General features: G+C 41.2%; 2 protein-coding genes across 4 annotated transcripts; both read right to left on the reverse strand.

Moving 5' to 3' along the window:
- Positions 1-2,311: 2,311 nt before the first annotated feature.
- Positions 2,312-5,735, reverse strand: LOC311488036 (GTPase IMAP family member 8-like; the record flags this gene model as incomplete). The annotated part of the gene is made up of 3 exons (XM_084544539.1): positions 2,312-4,004; positions 4,639-5,355; positions 5,690-5,735. 3 exons carry the CDS (start codon positions 5,733-5,735, stop codon positions 2,515-2,517), a joined length of 2,253 nt encoding a protein of 750 aa, XP_084400665.1. The 3' UTR covers positions 2,312-2,514.
- A 929-nt stretch (positions 5,736-6,664) lies between these two features.
- agpat3 (1-acylglycerol-3-phosphate O-acyltransferase 3) lies at positions 6,665-24,161 on the reverse strand. Of its 3 annotated transcripts, XR_014699064.1 has the most exons (11): positions 23,953-24,161; positions 15,069-15,126; positions 14,607-14,837; positions 13,782-13,951; positions 13,490-13,651; positions 12,200-12,353; positions 12,011-12,113; positions 10,857-10,932; positions 10,409-10,607; positions 10,027-10,217; positions 6,665-8,866 (listed from the first exon to the last, which is right to left on the reverse strand). XR_014699064.1 is itself a non-coding variant. In XM_084544493.1 (10 exons), the coding sequence occupies exons 3-10, from the start codon at positions 14,782-14,784 to the stop codon at positions 10,126-10,128; spliced, it is 1,134 nt and encodes a 377-aa protein (XP_084400619.1). In that variant the 5' UTR covers positions 14,785-14,837; positions 15,069-15,126; positions 23,953-24,161; the 3' UTR covers positions 6,665-10,125. The 3 variants fall into 3 exon arrangements, 2 of the variants coding, with proteins under 2 accessions (XP_084400619.1, XP_084400620.1); XM_084544493.1 differs by having other exon boundaries at positions 6,665-10,217; XM_084544494.1 differs by lacking the exon at positions 23,953-24,161 and adding an exon at positions 23,139-23,271 and having other exon boundaries at positions 6,665-10,217.
- Positions 24,162-24,836: the final 675 nt, after the last annotated feature.

Consider the following 24,836-nt stretch of genomic DNA (forward strand, 5'->3'; position numbering starts at 1 on the left):
TGTATTCTTTTTTATTATTATATGGTTTGTTTATTTAAATAGGACAATACTGAACTCTGTTTTTTGAACAATTACTGATAAAGCATTTAACCTCTCAGTTTCTGGAACATTGCATATGCACATGAATATATCATTGTGTTTGTGGTTCTGCCTCTCTGTGTAATGCAAGGAAGAGTTTGTCACACCACATACAATGTGTGTTTGTGCTGTAAATATACATGTAGCATATATTTTCTATGCTAAGATTAAATTAACTGCTGTCTTAAACATTTAACTCTGTCTCTAAGTTTTTGTTTGTACCTCATTGTGAATGCAGTGAATTTAATGTTTTCCACAGTGCAGCAGAACATCCCTTTTTTCCTTTGGTTAAAATCACAGATTGTTAAAGGATAACAGATAATGAACCAGTGACTGGATTGACTGAAATGAAGTGTCCCTGTCTGGCTCCGTCGCTACTGATGATCCACAGATAAAAAGTCATATAATGTGTGACATGTAAAGATTCAAATCTTAAGTCTTCCAACCCAGTGTTTGATAGCTAAAGCTGATACACCTCTCCATCCAGGATCAAAGCTCAACCTTCAGATTTCTCCCTCCTTTCTCAGCCTGTTCAACCGGCCCGCATATAAAAAGTATAATCTCTCGGACCTTGTAGTTTTAGTACAAGAACAGGCAAAACTTGACATTTCTAAGGTCGCTCTAGCCATTTTGGATCATTCAATGCGCTGTCTAGACTGTTACAAGGTGCCTGTTCCTTCTTGTCAAAGACTAAAATCTGTGGAAGCCGATGGTAATTGTGAGGACAGTGAAGAACCAGGAAGAAAAAATAGCCAAATAATCAGCCAAAAATAAAGACAGATAAACAGAGCAGACGAGGAGCAGGCAAAGGAGGGGGGTTTAAACGTTACACAAAGAATTAGATTTACCGGCAGAGCTAAACACGATACGAAGTCTGGAGACGAACTGGCACGGAGGGAAGGGGAAGCTCAGACTACGTAAACGAGGGAGGCTCGGATAACAAGATGCAGGTGACACAAATCAGGGCATGTAACCAAGTGTGCTGGTAATTACAGCGGGAGGAAACACACATGGGGAGGAAGCGAGGCATCTGAAGAGACAAGAGACGTGTCAAAATAAAACAGGAAACAAGCCAAGAAGAAAGAAATCCCATACTCTGTATTTTTATATTGTGAAATCAGACAACACAACCTCTCACACCTCAGTTCACCTCTGATCCCTGATCATGATATTCTTGTTCCACTTGTCTTCATTTTTGTCCTATGAGTTCTCTTGTGGCTCTACAGATCCCTGTCATAAGGTTGTTTACTCTGAAAGCCATTCATTAGCTAACAAGTAAAAACACAGCACAATAAAATGAGGGACTGGTGTGATCATTTACAGACTGTGTGATTAATTACAGATTCGGATTTGACTTGGATTTAATTTATGAGGTACTGGCCGGCTCTTGTACTGACCTGCAGCATGTGGCTGTCGGCGGATGCTGGTTTGAAAAACTGGACTTGTGCAAGACTCAGTAGGCTGAAACACCTATGTGGATGTTTAGGGGCCTTTAAGCAACAAACTAAACATTAAAAACAATAACGCATAAATTCTCAGTATCTATGGCATCCATCTATGACTTTAATTGCCTTTATACTCTACTAATTAGGAACATTAGACTCAGTGGACAGAAAAGTTTGAGATTTATATCTGGAGTTGAGATGCAGGGCAAACAAGAAATCCCAGCTTTATAGGTGATAATGAAAAAAAGAAAAAATCGGATTAACTTCTGGTATGATTTCCAAATACTCTAATCCTAACCGTCGACAGCAAGTATCGACAGCATATTAACAAAAGTAAATCTACTGCAGATAACTGGTTGAGACCAAAAAGCAAAAAGAAGAACAAACACCTTTCAGTCGTTTTCACATTGATTGCTGTGCTCATAGATATGATCATGATTGTCCAAGCTTTGAATTTCATGTCCATGACTTCTCTTTTGCTCCCATTTCTTCTGCTGGGACCCGGCTGCATGGACCAGTAAACTGCCCAGCAGAGCACCAGCTGCAGCCCCACCAGCTGACCTGCCACTTATCCTTGTCGCCACCCCGGGGGAGGACACAAAGACCCCAGCTGCAGCTCCCAGTGCTGCACCTCCAGCTCTCAGCCATGATGTAGACCAGCCAGTCTCAAGCTGGCACGCTTGGTTTGCAGGCTCTGTCTGTGGGTGGACCCAGAATCAGAAGAGCTGGATTAAATTACCAGGCTCCTGTCCCAGCACATAGTGGCATTATGTACAGTATGATCCTAACACGACACCCCAACTCGGTCGGTCCATCTGTTGAAATCCGATGTTTTGGGAACCCATTTGCTATTGGGCCTGTTGCCACTAAATAAGACATTCATTCTCCCCACATTCTGTATGACTCTGATGATCTGAACAGATCAGCACCAACTGCCAGTCAAAATGTCTTTATGGCAATATTCTTATAAATCTAATGTGAACTAATGCACTCAAGGAATGCAGAAACTCTTTGTGATTGCATTGTACTGACCTTCTCCTGGAGCATAATGTCGTTGTTCAACACCAGGCTTTTCTCTTCTGTCTCTGTAACTTAAAGAGTGACACGTGTCAGTCAGTTGGAGGTGTGTTTTGTCCACATGTTCTAATTGTAACTCACCGAGTTTGGTGGTGTGTCCATGGTGACTGGATGGTACTGTAAAAGCCCCTTTAGGCTTCCATCTCAGATCCTCCAATGACTTGAGGCCAGTCATTGTTTCCCTGTGATGGTCTACTTCATTTAAGTGCATAGTGTTCACCTCTTTCATTCTCTCAGTTTCTTGTCTCTGATAGTGCCTATGCACCCCCTCCGTGGTTTCTTTCAACATTTTCTTTGTCTCTTCATTTTCATCCTTCAGCTGCTCAGTCTCTTTGAGTTCTTTATCTTTCTCCTCGCACATTTCCTTTAAGGCTGCAGCTTCTTGTTCCTTCCCTTTATCCTCTAGCATTTCCTTTTCCACCTCACCACTTGTCTTTGAAGCTCTTATGACATCAGCTTTCATGGCACCCTGTTCTCTCAGACTTGTTATCAGCTCTTCTTTCTGCATAATAACCTGTTTGAGCTGGTTGTTCTCCTTCTCAGCCTCTACTAATTTGATGCTAAGCTCTTCTTCGTAGTCTTTCCTTCGACTCATTTCTCTCCACCTCTCCTCCTCAGTTGTTCTTATCAAAGCTTCAACCTGCTCATCTTTCTCCTTAGCTGTCTTAATCATATTCTCTACTATTCTCTCCTTCTCCTCAACTCTTTGCCTCAGGAGATCATACTCCGCCTTTGCCTTCTTGAGCTGCCTCGCAGTCTTTTTGGAACTCTGATCCAGTTTTGTGTTGCTTTGTCGGAGTTTCATGAAACTCCTCAGTAAGTGTCCAGTATCATTCTCCGCCACTGTCTCCTCAATCTTCTCCAGTAGTTCTCTGACCTGAACGTCTCTGGCCCTGTTTGAGTTGTCAAAAACATGATACCTATTTCCACATTTGTCCACCAGGCACTGCAGAGCGGGCCATCTTTCAATGTGCTCCTCAATGGGAGTGACTCCCAGGTTGTCTCCCCACGTGAACAACACAATGCTTCGAGCCCACACCCCAAATCCAAGCGAGGTCAAGTGTCCCTCCACCTTGATCCTGTCAGTTTCTGTAAAGGTCTCGTCGCCACGTATGACCACCAGGATAGCATGAGGAATGGGAGCACACAGGGATGCACTGTGGGTAATTTGCTGGTTTACTTCCTCTGGAGTGTCCTCAGAGCAGTATCGCCCATGCCAGCCAGGAGTGTCAACAACAGTGGCTTGTTTTTTGCCAACGCCGCCCTGCCTCTCAATGCACCTTGATGTTGGATGCCCAGCAGGAAAGACTTCATTGCTGAGAATTGTGTTTCCAGCTGAGCTCTTCCCAACCTGCTTCGGCCCCAAAAGCAGAATTCGAAGCACTGAAATCGAAGGAACGTCTCCTACATTTTTTTTTAAGAAAAAGATTTAAGGGACAATATTAGTTTCAAGAACACCTTTTCACCTTCAATAAATCTCGTGTTTGGATGCAGTTGAAACTGACATATGGCCATTAGGTTGGTTAGGATAGGAGAGCAGTTTCCAAACTATTATAGAAGTCTTCGACAAGATAGTGGCTCTTTGATATGATATGACATAACCATGTAATCTAAACTGAAATTGTTCAGCAGTAACATTTATCATTTGGAAGTTGATATGGTGACATGTTGTTGCATGTTTACACATCCAGCAATTACAGAGCAACATGACCATTCTGCTGGAGACAAGTTTCTGTTCAACTAACAAATATACAGTAAAAGGATATTTATTCTCCTTTGAGGGCTGTAGGGGACAAGACATTTCTATCATTAGGTGGTGGTCAGGAAATACACAGGAAACAGCTGCCTGCCCTGGTCAAAACTGATGGCGATAGTGAACTGCTGAACAAAGCTTGGAGCAGCTGAATCTCTCTCCAGTTGAGGGGAACTGTAGGGTTGCGTGTGGCTTTATCCCATTAAGTGATCTTTTACATATTATACATGTGATCCACTCATATTATGGAAATTATTTTTTATAGCTGCAGTAAGTGATGCTTACCCATCAGAGATCTCAGTGCACTTCTAGCCATCTGCGCATTCATTCTCCTCAGCGTCGCCCTCTCATCTACCTCTTTCCTTTCCCTCTCTGTGATCCTAGAGACTCTTTCATTCACAGTCATGTAACCAGTTCCTCCTGCCTTTAAGTTTCCCTCAACCATTGCATCAATCTTCTCCAAAAGTCCTGCGACCTGAGCATTATCATCATTTCCCCAAATGCTTGTGTCTAGAAGGTGGTATCTATTTACACATTTCTCCAAAATGGCCTTGAGAAACTGGTATTTTGCAGTGTAGGTCTCCACAGACTCTCCCCTCAGCCGCTCACACCTGGTGAATATTACTATTGTGTGTTGCCACAGGGTGTCGTTTAACAGCTCGAGAGGTCCCTCTACTGTCCACTCCCGTCCTTTAAAAGAGCTTATAGGTATAACCATGAGGAAGACATGAGGTCCTGGTGTGCACATGGCCATGCAGGCGGCCATGTTCACATTCACCAGGCCGGGGTCTTGTACGGAGTAGTGCAACCACCTTTCAGGGGTACTGACCACAACGACCTTACGTCTGCTGTCTAGGACATGTTGTCTCTTAACACACATCTTTACATCTCTGCTGATGTCAAACATCTGTTGGCCGAGGATGGTGTTTCCCGTCAAGTTCTTCTCCAGCCATTCGTGCCCAAGGAGCACAATCCTCAGCTCCTGAAGACAGTGTTTGTCCCCTGACAGCAGATAAGATTGATCAGCAGTGCGCTACTGAAACAAGACTTGTGAAAATGTAAATCAACGACATACCTTTCCATGCCCGTGATCTGCAGGACATCAGAACCTTAAATTCCACCTTCCTCTATATGACTGAAATGAAGTGTCCCTGTCTGGCACCGGATCCGTTACATTTGAAATCAATATTTTCCCCACACAAAGTGAAGCCACATAGGTCGACCTCAATGTCAACCTGAGCTTTAATGCTTGACTCAGCTTTATGAACGGTCAAAGTCCAGCCACCTAAACCCTGCTAAGTAGAGATACCAGCTGATTACATTATGTGGCCATTACATTGAAGGCCAATATCCAGCACCAAGATGTTCCAATGCAGTAACATTGTGATATTTATGTAATAGTGGAGACTTGGTTTATGCACAACAAGCCAAATAATTGAAAATTGTTCATATTCATCAAATGAAACACTTGAGACACTTATTGCCCTTTTGAGGTTAAGAGTTCAACTCCTGATGACTGGAATGTAAAACACTTGGAAAGGCAGTTTACCTAAAAAGTTTGATTCCTGCACCATTCACGTCCACATTCTTTTTCTTCTTGCTTTTGCTAGTGCATTTCTGCATTTTAGTAGATTTAGCACCACCTACAGTGCCCTTTATTTAATTTTTTTCCATTTCTGCATAAAAATGACTCAAAACTTCAGCATAAGTCCTTTCAGTGGACAAAGAGAATCAGATCAAACAAATGAAACTGAAATATTATGTTTGTGCATGTATTCATTAAAGAAAATCAATTGTTTGTTCATATCTGTGTTGCAAACGTATGTGAACCCTTGTTTTTAGTATCTGGCGTGACCCCCTTGAACAGCAATAACACCAACTCAACGTTGTAACTTCTGATCAGTCATCTAGAGCAGCTGGGAGGAATTTTAGCCCATTCCTCCTTGCAGAACTGTTTCAGTTCGGAGATGTTGGTGAGTTTCCTCATCACATGTCCTTAGGCCATTCCAAAGCAATAATTTTGTTCTTTGGAAAGCAGTGGCCTTGTTCTTCCACTGCCGTGCACACTGTGGCTGTTCAGTGTTCTCCTCATGGTGGATTCATGCACATTAACATGAGCCGGTGTGCAAGAGGCCTTTCATTGCTGGGAAGTTACCCTGGGTCCCCTTGTGACCTCTGGTCTGCTCCTGTGGAGGGTAACAGTGGTCTTAAACTATATACAAAAATAAAAAAATATATACATTGACTGAGTCAGAAGAGCAAGAACAGTACAGTATAGTGTTTGCCAAAGCAAGACTCACACTCTTTCAGCTTAGCTTCCCCAGAAAGCCTGTTTATTCAGATTCAGAGTTAATGCCACAGCTGTTGCATTGCCAGTCTTTAAAAGAGTCCCTGAGTCAGAATGAACTCAATTCAGTGACTGTGCAATAATGCACATCATGCAAAAAAATGAGTGAATTTACAAAGTCTGAAAAATGCGTATGTAAGCATCATCGCTGACTTCAGCCTTCTGTTGTTTCATTGCTGAAGGTATTTACAGCTCTGTATTGTTTAGTACAGTAAGCTTCGTCAACTGCACCCAGGAGGAGAGCTCACTTTAATTCTTTTCATTCAAAAGAACTACTGTAAAAGAACAGAGGAGCTTTTCTGTTATTTTTGTGACCAAGCATCATTTACATTATGTACATATTTGTATAGTCAATATCCCGTCACACATCCCGTGACAATATATCCAAAGTGTCCTGTGGATATCTGATGGTTAATGTGTCATTCAAATGGTCTAAAGAGCAGCTAAGTACATTTCTACAATTCCTAAATGTGAGCGTGACATTCATCATGTGTGTTATGTACATATTTTCAGTTTCCAGCCCCCACGTCATGTCATGTACTTTGTTTCGTATCATTTCTCAATTGAAAAGTGTGGATGTGTCATGATGAATGGACGATGTTGAACAGTGATGTACTTCTGAGTAAATGGTTCTGTTGATGGAAGAGAAGAAGAGATGAGAGGAGGAAACATGTGGCTTCTTCTACCCCTGGTATCACACAGAGCTACATTTATTTGGCCTTAACTGCTGCGTGCACAGGAAACTCACACAAATCGAAAGAAGTCAAAAGAGTTGATTTGTGATTAAATCCTTTAATAGTCCCAAGTGTTTAAATTGAAGAAAACATAAAAAGAGCTGTAGAAAACAAAAGAAAAGCTGCTGCTAGAGGTGCCATTAACCAGATTATGTTTAAAAACTGGTGCGTCTAAGGTGGCATTAATCTGATTGCATACCAGAATTCACGAAAGGAAATTAAATTCTTAAGTGAACAAAAAAAAAAGAAGAAAGAAAAACATCCAGTGTAAAAAGAATTTCCAAGCACTGGTTTGAACTTCTCAGCAGCCTTTTTTGCTTTAGAAACAGTTTTTTATTGACGGACAGAATATGATCTGATGTTATCTCTTGAAGAAAAAGGATCCTAAACTTTTCACAAATATCTGAGGTAAAGCAACTCAAAGTATTTTTGTGTAAAAAAATGTAGCAGAGCAGACTATCTGTTCTCATTAGTTTTTATTTATTTATGTTTAAAACTTTAAATCAAGTTACTTGGCAACTAATCCCAACAACTTGCAAATTGTACTGGTGAACCTTTATTTTAACATCCAATCCCACACTACCACAGGGGTTAGCCTCTACACTTTCACACAAAAATGAAGCAGCACTAATTAAGGCTTGCATGAACTCTGTCTGGTTTGAGACTACACAACATACCGCTGCTGAGGAGTGATGATCCCAAAAAAAATGAAGCCAACAAAACAAAATGCATGATTTATACTACACGTGGCACGCGAAGTGGAGAAGAGAGCATGACACAAAATATCCCCTCCACATCTCGCTACAGTTGAGTTTTGGACCATGGTGATGTGGCTTATCACACTGAGGGACCGACGTTTGATTTGAGACACAATTAAAAACAAGTCATAGATGACCTATTCTTAAATTGTGACATGTATGAACCTGTACCAACAATGTGCTGACATCCAGAGGAAGTTAAATGACGCCTTTAAAAAATAAAACAAAAAAAAAACTTTCTAGATATCCATTTTTAGATATTCTAAATGATTTTAAATGATTCCCTCATGTTGGTGATCATACCAAATGAATGCATGCTACTCCACCATGCATTGTTGTAATGAGAGGAATAGAGGGTGAGTATCCAGACATCACAGAGGTAAGAAGTGGGTGCTGTTTTAAAGGGGTGGCGAATAAGCGATCCCTTGCCTGAGCAAGCTTGATTTAAGGCAAAGGTTAAAATATCTCTACTACAGTCTATTTCTGGAGACCAAAGTAATATGCTAACAGCTGTGTGGCTACATGAAGACAGTTGGTGACCTTTTTCTGGAATCTGGCCCCTCTGCCAATTCATCAGAACATCGAACGGTGAGCTGCATTTCGACTGTCATGACTGGCATCGCGGGGGGAAGGGGTGGCATGTTGAGCTGCTTCAGGTGTTTGGACTGGGACTGCTGTTAGAATGTAGGAGGTCAGAGAATGGGAAATCGAACATGAACGTGTCAGCTAATTCCTAAATGTGTAGCGCCAGTGAAAACAGGAATAGAAACTGGAAAAAATAATGTCAAAATGTGACTGGGTTTTGGTGCTGCGGGCTGAAATGAGACCTGTAACAGATGGTAGGTATCCTTGATAAGGACAGTGTCACATTCAAAGCCCTTGCTGTAGTTTAACAGACACCAGCCTTTCCAAACAAGGACGTTAAGGGACCAATACACCAAAATCACATGAATGAAATAAAATTTGCCACTTAACCTTTCCGGTATCTAGCCCTAGAGATGATACAGTATTTATATTGAGATCTCTGCACTGAGACTTCTGCTGCTAAGCCACAACACAATGAGGTTGTTTTCTATCTTGAAAAGTCTCTTTTTCTAGAAACACTGTTCCAACTACCATTAGATTTTTACATTCAACAGTTTCTTTTGTCATGTACTTTTAAAATGACATGTGCACCGTTAACAAAAATGTATCTACCTTCATTGTAGAGGTGTAGTAGTAAAAATCTGAGAGGCTGATATCTCAGACCTTGGCCATATAAAAACCATAACTATCCGCCTGGCTACATACATACAGGTAAAAAGGTAAATTTTGCGTGATTTGGGTGAAATGACTCCATTAAGGACAACCAGGCTGGGCCTCAAGGCACCGATTCCCATTACAAGTCCCACTTAGTAAGAAATAGGAGGGAGACATCTTGCATGTTAGAGATTATTGTTGCGGTTAATGCCCCAGATGGAGGTTAAGATTAGAAAAGATCAAATAGACTGTGGGCAAAAAGAATCAGTATGTATCCACTCTGGCTGACGGATGACTGTGACAAGAAGTGGGTGGTGCAGAGCAGAAAATGGGCTGAATGGAAGCCCATGTGACCTCAGATGTGTTAAGAGCTTAACCTCGGGTTTTGCTGAGATGTAATGGGACTTGGATGGGGGTTTAGTGGGCTAAGAAAGATGCTGGGGAATACGGTACTCCCCCTCCTTATGGTCTGTGATACACCAGAGAGCTTAAACCCCTCAATCTCTATACTGTCTCTCACTCACTCTAGTGCCATTACAGTTTTTAACTCTGGTCTCTATTATGTTTTCACAGCTGCGTCTCCTCCCCGACCTACCAACGGACTCGACAGTAGGAGGAGAATGGAGTTGGGGAGAGGTGAGACACCGCAGGGCGCCGTACACAAACGGCCAAACACGGGAGGGGGTGACACGTTTTAGTTTTGTTTCTTAGCCTCCTGGTTGCCGTAACTGGAGCCTGTTTTGTTCACCTCGGTGACCCCTATGAGCCGGCGGATGGCTATGGAGGCTGGGAAGAGAACAAAAGAGACAAAAAAAGAGATGAGCGAGTGTGGACAGCAATGCAAAAGGTAAAATAGGCCTTCAGGTAATTTGAGGAGCTTGGAATGTCGCTCCTTTTTAAAAACCCTGGGAAAGGCCAAAAAGACACAAGCTGCATCAGTTTTCTTTCTGTAAGCCACTGGTGCGGCTTTTACCTACCAATGATGAGGAAGATGATGAAGCCGATGATAAGGAGAGGGGAGCCGCTGACAGCCACTCCGCAAGCAAAGTTGATGAGGGGCGAGAGCAGCAAGGTGGCCCAAAACAGGAAGTTGAGCAGCGTCCAAAGTCGGCGAGGGGGGATAATCGTGGGTCCAGGGAACTTGCCTTCCTTGTTGTACATTTCCTGTAAAGCATCCTGAGGATAAAGAGAAAACTAGTTGGCACGGTATTCAGTCATATTATTCACTGATTCACCTGATTTAAACTTAACTACTGTGCTAATCAGTATGCTAATATGATGTGTTCAACATAATGGAGCCACTATTAGAGTTATAAATATATCTACTTATATAATACGATATGCGGGTGTCATTTGAACAATCAATTTTTGTGATGGCCCCTGCTTAGATTCTAGTCATGGACTGTGCCTTTATTGCGAGTATACCTTCTCCTGGTAGAGCTTGTGCAGCCAGGCGGCACACTCCTTCTCATCAGCTGGTATTTCCTCCACAGGGAACCGTCTGGAAGAGGAAGAGTAGATATTGATAATGATAAAACTGAGTAGACAATGTGGCTTCAGGGTTATATACAATTTAGAAACCATAAAAGCTGGGACAGAACGTACGCCTTTTTAGTCTTGTTCATTTTACTCCCACTCAAATATTATGTCCAAAATGAATCTTGACGTGCAGCTAATGTATTTGAAGGGCATCTCTTACTCAGAACAGCAAGAAAAAAAGTAAGGAATCATCATGGCCAAGCAACCAAAACAAGTTTTTAAAGCGACATAGACAACGTTTTCACATAATATCAATAAGAATAATAACCAGACCACTCATCCATTCTCTCTTTAACCGTTTATACTCTGGTGGGCTGGAGCCTATCCGAGCTGTCATTGGGCGAGATGTCTCTCTACCACGAGCCAGACCAGCTAATTTAAAACCATTGTTAGCAAGTCATGTTATTATATAATGGACAACAGGATGAACCATAGTTTCCTGATCTGTTACATCCCAACATGACTCACACCCACCAACACTTTCCATTTTCTTCTGGAGCTTTGACAATTAATGCATCAATAGTACCCTGCAGTTGCAGCTTCTGACCACCAGAGGACTCCCTAAACCTCATCCACTTTGCTGCACTGAGAATCTTTTTTAATGCAAAGTGATTTCAGTCACTTAACTCTGTTATGCTTTACTGCCTCTACTAATCCGTGTTACCATCAAACTGGAATTAACCATCATTCAGTCTTGTGCTTTTTATGGTATAGCATAACAAGAAACTGTATTTCTGTCATTCAGACGTGCTTTTCTCAGCCACTGCAGTTTGAGGCAAGCTTTTCCCAAACCTTTACTCCAAGGAGTGCCCCAGCCATCAGAGTTATTGTACTGGAGTAATTAAGGAGCTGAGAGTCCAGCCAGTCTTACTGTCCCTTTAATTGTTATAGGACAAAATAGAATTCGAAGGAAGCCACAGAGCTCAAAATGTATTCATCATTTTCCATTTGAACAATCTCAGCGCAGCTGGCAGTGCCATGCATCATTATTACAAAAGCTGTCGACTCTGGAGTAAATGGTGGCTATCAACGGCACTCACCTTACACTCAAGTCAGCTCTGTATTTCTTGCCGTTCACGATGCCCAAGAGAGTGGGAGTTTGGTTGTCCTTGAAGTTTAGTGTCACATCGTACACAGCCTTTACTGTAAGAAAGAGAAAATGAGATTGGAAAACAAAACAAAACAAAACATGCATTTTGAATACGGCGAACTCTGTTTATGTTTCGCACCTGTGCCTTTTAGACATTGCAGAGTGGTGGTGAATCCTTTGGTTCGGGGCAGTAGGTGATATTTGAGCTTGGGCAGGCCTTTACTTTCTGCAACCTGCATGCTGATTTGGTGCTTCTTCTCTGTAAAGCGGGTGCCCTCACAATACAGCAGAAACTGTGCAGAGAAAGAAAATGTGTTGATTCACATGCACAAAAATAAATAAATAATAATTACACACTGGCTTGAGGTGACCCCTTTTCTCTTGTCCAATCCACTACCTTACTATTCTGCCTTATTTTAACATAGTGTAGCACTGTGTTAAAATAAAGTTACTCTCTTATCAGTATGGTATTCAAACAGACAGGTGGGTGGCGGCTCACGAAAGACTGTTCAGTATGTTTATCTCAACACATATAAAGCAATGCCATTAGCAGTGGCCTGATGCTTGACCTATAGCGTAATTAGATCAACTGCTGATCTGCCTAAGGTCAGCTGGCGAACTGGATGAGTCACTGAAAACCTGTAACACAGATTCACACCTTGAGAAAAGGTGAACAAACAGCGGGCTCTGCTGTCATCAGGTAAGATGTCATGAATGGAAGCCACTTATTAGTTTGTTTAAACAGAAAAGAGCTGTTTTGCATCCCGGAGCAGGGAGAATGTTGCTTCAGGCTGTTCAGTGAAGAGTTCGAGTTATGAAGTTTCACAGAAATATAAATAAATAAATAAACCCACAACCTCCTGTTGAGACATATCAAACGCAGCTGGTGCGCTCAGAGCTGTCTTTGTGTATTACTGCCAAGATCAGTCTACGAGAAACTGGATCAAAGGGCAGCAACTGCAGCAGCTTTGGTTCTCACATTTGGGAAGGAAAAACAGTTTTCCCTACAAAACCAATGAATTGGTAAGATATTAAGAGATTATCGGTTGGTCATTTATCACTTATTTATATGTGCCATTATCACTGTATAGTGTTTTGATAGGAATAAAATTGCATTCACAGTTGGTAAAATTAACAAGATAAACAAGTTTTGCAAACCTGTTTGAAGGAAGAAACTTAATCTACTCACACTAAAAGACTGTGTGAACTTTGATCTACTTTACTTGCTGTGTGCTCTTGTGAAATGAAGGACCATTACTCAATTTATCAAGATGGCTAAAGCTACTGGTTGTAACACACTGAATGTTTTTATACACAAATAAATGCCATTATCTGTGATGTGTAAAATTAGTAAGCAGAGGTCAGTTCTGCTGGGCCAGAGTTAACAGATGATTGCATTATATTGACGGACAGTCTGATTTGCACTTACCCACATATATTCAGGATAGTCCTTGAGCCTGCTCAGTCCTTTGAAGACAGTGTCCCGGTCCTCTTCCCACTTTCTTTTACAGAAAACGATTTCTAGAAAGTACCAGGTCCAGCCAATTAGAGGAACCTTTAGTAGCTCATGTTTGGCTAGCACTTTAGAACTCTATAGAAGAAAGAAAGGTACATGTTTTTAATAACGAATCTTGATTTTATTTTGTGGGACGGAAGTCATTAAGAGCAGCGTATAATGTTGACAAGCCTTAAAGACGTGTGTTGTTTGCCGTTTGACTGACCCCTAAGATGCCATATCTTTCACACATGGTCCAACCGCACAGGAAGTCTATCTCAAAGTTGTGGTTGAGGATGATGATGGCATGCTCCTTGCCAAACTTGTCCACCGTAGCCTGGTCAGTGTATAGGGTGCAGTCTGTGCCTGACCACCACTCCAGCAGCATCACCAGCTCTGCACAACACAGTGGGTAAATTAGGAAGATATTGGCAAACCATCACTGGTGATATCTTACATAAAAACACTAAATCTAAGCATTTTAATGTTATATCATTTAGTTGTACTGTGATTCATGCTTCAATCTGCCACTGTGACACCCACACAGAACACGATCGGCAAATCTGTATGGAGGTTTTTGTTTACATAGATAATTATTCTGGTGCAAATGTAACGTGGCACCATACTGGTTAATAGGAGCAGCCGAGATATTTGCTGCAAACAACTCTTGAACATAGTGGAAGATCTGGCTGCTGAGTGTGGAGGAATTTACCTTCTTCCCATCTATGTGTTGGGTTCAATCAGAGCCCAATGCCTAGTTGTAAGTCACCTGGCATTGGGCTCTGATTGAACCTAACACAGTGCTCCCAAATGTACATCCCTAAATGCTGGTGCTAAGCCAGGAAGAATGCACTGAGGCCATGTCTGTGTCTTGAACCCAAGGACATGAACACCAATCTTAAAAATCTCTGTAACAGTGTGTTTCCGCTACGTGGAAAGTTACAAAGACAAACTTGGAAAATGATCTGTGTGTGGTGGCGCCTTGTTTTATCTCAACGTTTCAAGTGATAAAAATAATCTATAGAAACAGACAGGAATATCATGTACTCACGGCTCCAGAGGGAGTAGGAGAGCCGGCAGTTGATTCTGCGGTAGAGCTGCTTGTTGAACGGCCAGAGGACGCAGGTGCACAGCTGAATGAAGTTGATGATGAGCCCACTCACCACAAACACGAAGCCCATAAGCAACTGCAGGATGAACAGGCTCTTCAGGTAGGCCAGCAGAGCCATGGCTGAGGAGCCTGAAGAGCGGAGTGGGCTCCTCTCTATACACAACGACCAACCTGATAGACAGCAGACACAGAACGGACAGCGCCACAGCGATGAGAACAACTTTACTGGGAGAAAGAGTGTCAAAAGAAAGCAAAAGAGCTCAAGAGACAAGAGGGAATTAATGGGTGTGCAAGCATTTGATTGATAGAACAGCATATATAAGAGGTTGTGGACCGTTTATGTATGCTGTTCTTCAGGCAAACGCGCTTTAGGAAATTCATGTAGACGACAGGGATTCTTACCACGGTGGAATCCTTTTACAAGCCGCGTTTACACGGTCCTTCAGCCAGTATCACAGACCTGTGAAAGACAGCAGGAGAAAGGTTGAGCTAACTACTACAACACAAACACTGTGCATGGTTCATCAAAGAGGATATTTCATGTAAATAGTAAAATAAGGTTAGATATAGTCTCCATTATTCTTAGTTTGGTTGGCAGGTTAGCATGAGCTGAAAGGTACATGCTGTGACAGCGTGGCTGCCTTGGCGAGTAATGTGTTCACCAGTTCATAGTGGGTTGACAAAGATGATGGTTAGCATCCCGGCTTTGACCAGCAATGGGGTTCACTGGGAACTGGTTATAATGTTAATTTGAAAACAAAAATTCAAAAACATCCCTACAGCTGTGAGACTGTGAGACAAATGTGAGAGACTGCTGCTTTTCTTTGTTTATATCAGTTCAAATAAAAAAAAACAACAAAAAAAACTTTGGCTTCTGGACTGCTAGCCAGAAAGAATGAGCTTTACGAAGACAACATTGATCTTGAAAGTAATGAACAGCTGCAGCCCAAGATCCACTGTCAAGAGCACCGTTCAGAGCACTACATCTCAGAGCTCTGTCTGGGCTTGTGAGAGTCTCTTTTGGGTTCTCCATTATCCTCCCACAGGTGGACTGGGAACATTTGATTGCCCCTGGGTCAGAGTGTGTTTCACTGTTAGCTCTGCAACAGACAAAGAAGCAGTCCAGAGTGTTTCTCTCAATATTTAATGGACAAGAAAAGATGGATCCTATTCTTTAGAAACATCTTATCCACATAAGAGTATGTGTCCAGTAAAAACACGAGGTCCCCAGGAGATGTTGTTCTGAAACAGAACTCTAGATTACAGGTCAATCTACAGTCTCCATAACGCTGTTTACAATGACATAAAGCATTTTAGTCTTTAGTGGCAACTGCTATTAGTGGGTATCAATTAAGATGACCATAGGTTAACTAGGTTTGAATTGACTGTTCCCACATCTGCACCAAAGCCCATTAAAGTGTAGGTCAAGCCAGTTTAAAGCTGTTCTGAGAAACAATTTTAATCTGTGATCTGTGGACGCCCCGGGCAACTTGGACTGTTCACAAGATTTCCACCTGCTTTGTTCAACATTACGGTTTGTTGTAATTGTTGTTTGTTGCAATATTTTAAACAAACTTATGGTATTTATCTAAATACCAATAAACTAATTCTTTAATTTGATTCACTACACACATACACATCCAACAAATAGATTGTGGTTTATCAGTGAATAGGGACAGGGAGCAAATAATTGTATTACTGTACTACTGCTCTATTTCATAACAAGATGGTAGCAACACCAACACACGTACATACAAATGCCACAAATGTTCATCTGTCTGCATGCTAGACAACAAGGGAAAAGCAAACGTCTGCCTGTCATGTGACCCACTGGCATAACAATCTTCAGTCACAGGCGTCGTCTTGTTCAGTATAAAACAACTAGTTTCTTGTGTCTTCAAATCTCACTGTTTTGACCAGAGTACAGTAAATGTTAGCTCTAAACCATTTATACCTACAGGGATGTTGACAGTGAGGAAAATCTGTCAATAAGCAAAGCCTCAGTAATGTGAGGTGTATGAGTCCCCCATCACTCCATCTAACAAACATAAAAACATTTCCAAATCTCTGGAGTTTGTGAAATTTCTCTTGAAACACTATCACCTGTGCACACCTGTCACGTATCACCTGATGACTCTGACCATCAGTCCAAACATCCACACAGCTGTTCCTGCATTACGTTACAGATGTGACCTTTGTTCATACTGGGAGAGAGTGACTGGGAGGGTAAAGTTACACTTCTGCGTTCTTCAGTTGAGGCTGATGTAACATTATTTGAAAGGTCATAATCTATATTACAAAAATGGTTAAATATAAGAGGCCAGCGTATTTTAAAAATGTGACTTTGTCGTCTGCTCTAATTTACAACTGCAGGAAGGGGAACAGGTTTATGAGGAAGTCCAAAATGAGTCAGTTCCTAGAATCCAACTTCCCTGATATTTAATCGTGAAGCTCTCCTGTAATAATACTGCTGATCAATAAACTGCAGCCAATCTATGGGCTTGCACCTTTGCCCTCAGCCATCGGATACATTAGTGAATTATAATAATGGGGATCTTTAAAGTGCTCACATTTCCCCTTCAAATTGCCTTGTTTTTAGTATCCAGCGGTTATCAAATACCAAATACCAAAGCTTGGCAGATTTCCCAGATCAAACAGTGTTCAAGCCATGGGAATTTCTTAACTTAATTGGTCAGTGTTTACTGGGTTTACTGTTCACTGTTTTTCCACAAGCAGCAGGTCCATAGCCTCACTTTTGCTGTGGCAACAAGTAGGGACTTTGCATGACTGATTTCCAAATTTACCATGAACTTTGTTCTCGTTTCTTCCACTCACTCTTCTTTCTGCTCTTCTCTCTCAGCATGCCTGGAGTCACGTGGAGCGACTACAAACTTTCACTCAAGTTTAAACGGAGGGCTTGATTCACAAAACAAAATGGAGCTGACTCAACCCCTTTTGTGCGTTAATGTTAGCTTTACATATACACTTAGATTACTTTAAATACAAAGCACTAAAAACATTCGAGAATTTATTTTCATGACCTTAATGTTTTTTTTTTTTTTTCATTTTCATGTGCACATTGTTATATTTTTCTTTTCTCTTCTTTTAATAAATAAACCTAGCAAACTGGACAATCTAAAAGGTTTCCACACACTTTTAACCATTAGGAAGGATGAAGAAATATTCTTACATCAGTCAAGCGTTGCTAAAAGTACAAAGAGTATGCTGGAACTGAATACAACTGAGGTCGGGGGTATTCGAAAAATTTCATTTCATTTTCTTTTGACACAATTTCAACATTTTCCACAACATGTCTTTGATATTTATGACCTGCAATTTCTGTTTCTTCTTTCAGCCAACCACATTGTGATGCTGACTCCTTGTAAAGGCTTTATACACAAACAGCTGACTACTATCATATATTTTAAAAAGGTAAATCTTTCTCTGTGTCAGGTAAACAGTTCTGTGTAACTGACTGGATCACTGCTCCATGTCAGCTATGTGGGTTAGTAGTTCAGTATTTTAAGAACGCAGACTTTTCAGTATAGAGCCCAGAAAAACATGCTCATAAGAGATGTTCAGAGAAACACAGCACAATCAGTGGAGGTCTACCTCCCTGAGGGTGTGGGGCCCACCTGTGAGGCCACTCAGCCTGGAGGAAAGATTAGTAATGCTGACTGAGTTAAAGCTGCTTAAGGCCGGACAGCTGCTTCTGCTCTGCCTCACCTGAATACAGCTTCAATACCACCAAACAAAAACTGCTTACTAGGAGTCTCTCACATGAGCACTGACTGTTGAAATCTGCATTTACAGATGCCAGATAAATAATAACAAGTTCAACAACATCCTGGCTATTTTATAAAAGACATTCTAACAAAAATAAATCATTTGGCTGGCAAAGGTCTATGCTCCACTTACTGCTGTGAGTTATCCCCAGAGGTACTACGCTGACTTCTGTTCTGTTAGTTTGTAATGAATCTTGCAGGACTCCTCTCAGAAAGTCTTGGCCACAAGCCAAACCACCTCTCTCACATTTAACTTACCAGTAAACATAGTAGGCCATTGCCATGACCACCAAAGCCCCACAAATCCCAGTGAAGATCATGACAGCGCTCTGGTTCAGCATTTTGGCTCCTGGTATCGCACCAATTCAGAGCCAGAAAAAAACCCAGAAAACAACAAAAAGGCCTGCAGAAAGCAGTGGGTCGTTACAGGCTCTCCTGCTTCATCGCCATGATAATCCCACAGAAGGAAAGAGGGAGATTATGATGATGATGACAGCAAGAACAGAGCTAGATCCCAGGACCTGTTGGAGGAACTGCCTGATCAGCGCAATAGTTCAGTTGGCACCAAAGTATTGCCTATGAACAACAACAGAAAAAATCCTAAAAAGAGTGGATCTCCATTGAGCACAGGTGCATAAAGAAAACACCACAATGGCACAGTGGATTATTATAAAAGCCCAGTGATGAATGCCAGAAAGACAGCTCGAAAGATGGCTCACTTCAAGAAGGAAGGAGGCACACATGTACTGTAAGCAGTGTCTTACATGCATCCCCATCCTCTAATCCAATGGATCAGATTAGTGCTGATTAGGAGGCTATGGGCACCCTGGATATGTCACATTTAATTAACATTAACAAGGAACAAGCCTAGGCTGTTTCCAGCCAGGGTTGGGTTGGCAGAACTACATCTGTGAAGCTAACATAACTATATCTATATCATATTATAGATTTACTTGACTCCTTTCCATTAGACACTTGTTCATAACACCCTACACTGAGTAAGTTCAAAGGGATGGTAACCATTTCCTTAAAAAACCTCTTTATGAATTAACAAAACGTGGTTTCCCTGAGTCAAATGTAACTTGGGATAAAGTAAACTGCCTGCCCAAAAAAAAGTTGCCATCTGGATTTAACTAAGCAAATAAATACGACTGGATAATTACTGCATGGGAGATTATCTTTCAGCTAACAACAAGTTACTTAACCCCAACTGCAACATGCAGTAGCTTCTCATTTCTTAAACAACCATGACGAAAGACACATCCTGTGGTGGTGGAAAGACGTTAATCTGTTTGAAAAGGGTCAAATCATTGGCATGCATCAAGCAGAGAAAACATCTAAGGAGATTGTAGAAACTACTAAAATTGGGTTAAGAACTGTCCAACGCATTATTAAAAACTGGAAGGATAATCTAGAACCAGCACATCAGGGAAAGAAGAGAAGTGATGCACCCATCATGCCTAGTGTCTACTGTACAAGCCTGTTGGGACAGTGCTATGATCTGGGGTTGCTGCAGTTGGTCAGGTCTAGTTTCAGTAACATTATGTGTCCAAAGAATGAGGTCAGCTGACTACCTGAATATACTGAATGACCAGGTTATTCCGTCAATGAATTTTTTTCTTCCCTGATTGCACGGGGATATTCCAAGATGACAATGCCCAGATTCATCAGGCTCAAATTGTGAAAGAGTGGTTCAGCGATCATGAGACATCATTGAGACATCATTGAGACCTGGAAATCAGAGATGTCCTTACGCTCTCTTTTTAGCAGTAATTTGGGTATAGAAACTCATTCATGACAGGCACTCACTTGCCCCTACATTAGATACACTAGTGAAAATGAATGCATTCTAATATACCTGCACTAGATCTCCCTTCATGACTGTTATGTTCAGTTTATGCTGAAACAGTGTAAGAAAGATGGTAATTCAACTGGAGGATATAGTTTGTGGTGCTTTTAAACTGGATTGAATTAAACACTAAAGTGTTTCTGGTATTTAGCGTAGCCCACTGAGTAAAGAGGGTTGTCAAAATAATAAAAACGTGTTGGTACAACAAAATACAATTACAAAGTACACAGCCTCCACAGTGAAAACACAGTCGAATCAACAGCTCTTGCAGTTATTTTAAACTAAAGTTGAATACCATAACCTTGAAGTGAATATATATATATATATATATACACACACACACACACACACACACACACACACACACACACACACACACACAAGCATGGGGCTAGCAGGCATGCCAACAGAAGCCTTCTGGTTTTTACACAGTGTGGTCTCGACAAGCTGTGTACAGAGGCAGAAATAAACTGTCAAGTGTTAACTGAAGCAAATAGGTCAAAGGTTACGGCACAGGCCATCGGCCTTATTGCCAGGCATTAAAGCCACATACAAATGGAGATGAAAATACCTTGTGAAAGCTAGACAATAAAGGTCAGTCATGTTTTAAATGTGAGGAGTTCTCAATCCTTACATAGCACCACTGTACTGCTCAACACTTAACATCAGATGTGATGTCATTAGTTGAGCCACTAATATTCACAGTTTAAAGCCACATCACTAACTACACCCCAATGTCGCACTTGGTGCTGCTCTTGGCACGTCAAATAACTGTTAACTAAAAGTTTCTGTAATCATGAGCATGCACACATAGGCCAGAAATAAATTCATATTTGCTAGTAAATGAAAGATACACAACATATTAGAATAGTGACTTGACAAATCTCATCAAAACTGAAAGTCAGTATACACTAGTATGTATTGGTTCTGTAGCTATCGGCAGCTGTTTAAAACTATAGTGTGATATATCACTTATTAGAGTAAGAAATGGGATTAGATATTTAAGAAATCTTGAAAGCTGCCTTATACAAATCCTCCAGATAAGGCTTTATCTTAGAAAGGACAGCAAGGAGGCAAAGAGTCGGCTGATGTAGAATAAGACTCAAGGATACATAAGGTCCTTCTTGCTAGTCAGTAAAATAATGAGATCAATGCCCAAAAGATGAGTAGAAGTTAATATCATAATTTCCAAAGCTCAAAGTGACTTCACTGTTAACCAGATTGCAACGAAAAAGTATTAGGGGTATTAAAGTCTACGTTGCGCCAGAAGCCTCAGTTTTCCACCCACAGAGGGATTGCTGAGATAAAGGCTTATCGGTGTGTCTGTGTCTCAAAGTCCTACAGGACAATACTGTTCTTGATTGGCAGATAAGGAGATCAATAGGTCACTACATGTAAACAACGTTGTCATTGTACATTGGCCCCGTTCAGACATGGCATTAACATGCGCTCAGGGGGAACCAATCACAAGTGGGCTACCATGACTATGTGTGTTCATGCCATTTTAGAACTACAAACAGTGCTGTTTGAGGTGTAAGCGTATGGAGACACAATATTTATAGAAAAAAAAAAAAAAAAAAAGGTGTTGCGGAACAAGCCATGAAGTCTCTCTCGATCACTGAAAGCACACAAGTCAAGTTCTTATTTATATATCCATCTCCAGCCTTCAATTATTTTAAATAACTGCACAAAGGTAAAAGCACCGGTCATTAGTAAGGAAATATGGCAACTTAACTCCACTACTTGGGACACATTAAAATGAACACAAGGCTAATAATTAAATGACATATCCCACTCATATTCGTTAATTTCATAAATAAAGATTTTAGATTAGACATATGTATGCATTTACTTTAGTCACTAACATCTCCAAGGACAAAAAGGGCTTAAAAGGCTTTCAAAATAATGTGTTTTATCTGAATGAATTGGGGATAGATTTGGGTCTGAAAGATCTGAGATCAATTCATAAAACCCCGAGATCAATTTTTTAAAATACAAGCCATCCTCTTGTTAGAAATGTGACAAATCTTGTGAGATTAGTCAACGTGAGGGAGATCCAAAACATGACAGAAGAGAAGAGCCCCGCAAAAGTGTCAACTAGAGGTTAAATATTGTCAAAATACCACAAATCTCTGCGGCCAAGGACAACATTAGTTTGATTGAAAACTGAAATCTCTCTAAATTAATTTAATCTAATTAGAAAATCAGTATCGGCTGGCCCTAATTAAAACCTGTACTTTAAGATGGTCACTTGTGATCGGATCACCCAGGACGCAAATTAATACCAGATCGGCACAGGACCATTGAACCAAAACTATCTGTTCAATGAACAAGTGCAATAATGACTCAGAGGACCAACATACGAATCTAGAAACTTCAATGTCGCCATCACTGCAACACATGCATATTTCATCATACAATTCCTCATTTTGTGTTGCTTCACAGAAGACCACACAGGCTTAATGTTTGCTATAAAGGCATTTTTACATTTAAAACTATTGGCAAAGTTTTACAGAGAAACGAAGCCACAAAGAATTATGTGTACATATGTGAACATTTAGATGTTTACAGTTATTCATTGTATTATACACCATACTGATAATGTACACAGATCAACTAATCTGACTAATGTGAACAATACCTATTAGGGATCCATGTGGGTGGATAATTATTCCAACAGCAAAATAATAATAATAATTGTATTTTTACCCCACCCCACCCCCCCAGTCATCACAGGGCCAAAAAGCCCTACACTGTCACACGAGATTAAGAAATTCGTATAATCTCGAGCAACAATGCCAATGTGCAAGGAATAATGACTTATGATGTAGTACTTGCCTGTCTCTGCTCGCCTCGCTGGTTAAAACTAAGGTTGAAGACTAAAGTTAGCATTGGATTTAAGTGGCGCAGAGTTAAATGAACTCCAGTAACCTTATGCCTGATGTGTGGTACGACCAGGGAACGACAAAACACTGGTCGGCCAGACCGCGCATGACGCACGGGGGGGTCATGGAGGGCATGCAGAGTAATAGCAGGTTTAAAATATACCCTTACATATTTCGCTATCACCTCTGGCACATTATACAGTATGCTATTGCAATGCACCAATGCGGCGTGGCTATTCTGATAAACGCTCAATGACCAACCGGCCAGCATAGCCCTTAAATCCAGTCACTGTCACAGGGCTTATCTTTTGACACACATGGCTCCGCTGCGGCCGGAGTCGTGAGCTAGCTGCCTGCTGGACTCAAAAGTTGCAAACACACGTCATTCCACGTCCACAAGCTTGAGAAAAAACAACCCACCTCTCAAGTTGCTGCTATCGTAGACGGGAAAGCGGTGAACGGTGGTTGACAACAGCCTAACCTAAACGTACCGTTAGTGCTACTCTACCGAGCAGCGCTAGAAGGACAGCGAGCTGCTAACGACACACGCTAACATGCTACGTTAGCAAAATTCATTTAGCAAGGGTCATGGATGTTTGTAGAGAAAATTATACAGCCCGGTAGAAAAATTGCTCATTTGCCATTGAATTCCACATATATATCATCTGTAAATGAGCAACTGACCCGAGCCTCTTGCTAATGTTGTACTATGCTAGTTAGCCGGCTCACGTTAGCCACCAGTGTCAGTTACGGTACTACGGTCTTACCTGAAGATTATTCACTTGGGGGTGAGGCGACCCTGGAGCTTTTCTTATACTTTTTCGCTGTTTTCTGGTCTTCAGAGGCCGCGAAATTAATCGTTTAAGGAATGCTTCCCCACTTCATCCGTCTCACGAAGCGCAATAAAAATGACTTGATGTAATACGATTTGCAGGAGCGCTATTGTTTGTCGGTTAAAGCTCCACATTTCCTCCAAGCCCATCTGAAGGTGGTATATCCTATATCCGGTCCGCCCCCTCATTCATTATCCCGGAGATAAATAAAATGCACGATCTGTGCAGAACAGACACACTTGCACGTTTAATTACAGCTACAGTAATTACTTCACATATAAGCCGATATTGTGTTTTTTTTTTTTTTTTTTTTTTTGATTACCTGCTACTACTCACAGCCAGCACACAATCAGTATTATTATTTTTTATTAACACTAAATAAGTGCCTACATTGGATTTATTATATCTTATTTATTATACTGTCCCGCGACAGAGTATGTCCCCCAAATCTGGCTAAAACATTAAGTCTAACTGCACGTTTTATTATTATTTATTATTATTATTAGATATTCTTTTATTTATTTTTTTTACTCTGTATGTGAAATGGTGCATGAGACTTAAACTCCACCAAGGTTATTTTCTTCCAGCCTTGTACAGCCAGTGTCCTGTCTTAAAGCGTGTCCCTTCCTGAGCAGGTGTGTGTGTTTGATTATCTCTGGGCCTCTTTAGCCCTCTGCTGGTGTATATGCATAGCTGCACCTAAACTAGGAGGTGAGACAAACCGAGAGATCAGAAAAGAAGCTTGTTGTATACTCACTCCCTTTGTGAGAGAAATCTGGACATTTGGCATCTTATCAAGCCGAACTTGTGGTAGGACA

Source organism: Chelon labrosus (genome assembly GCF_963514085.1).
Source record: "Chelon labrosus genome assembly, chromosome: 5".
In the NCBI taxonomy this organism is placed as follows: Eukaryota; Metazoa; Chordata; class Actinopteri; order Mugiliformes; family Mugilidae; genus Chelon; species Chelon labrosus.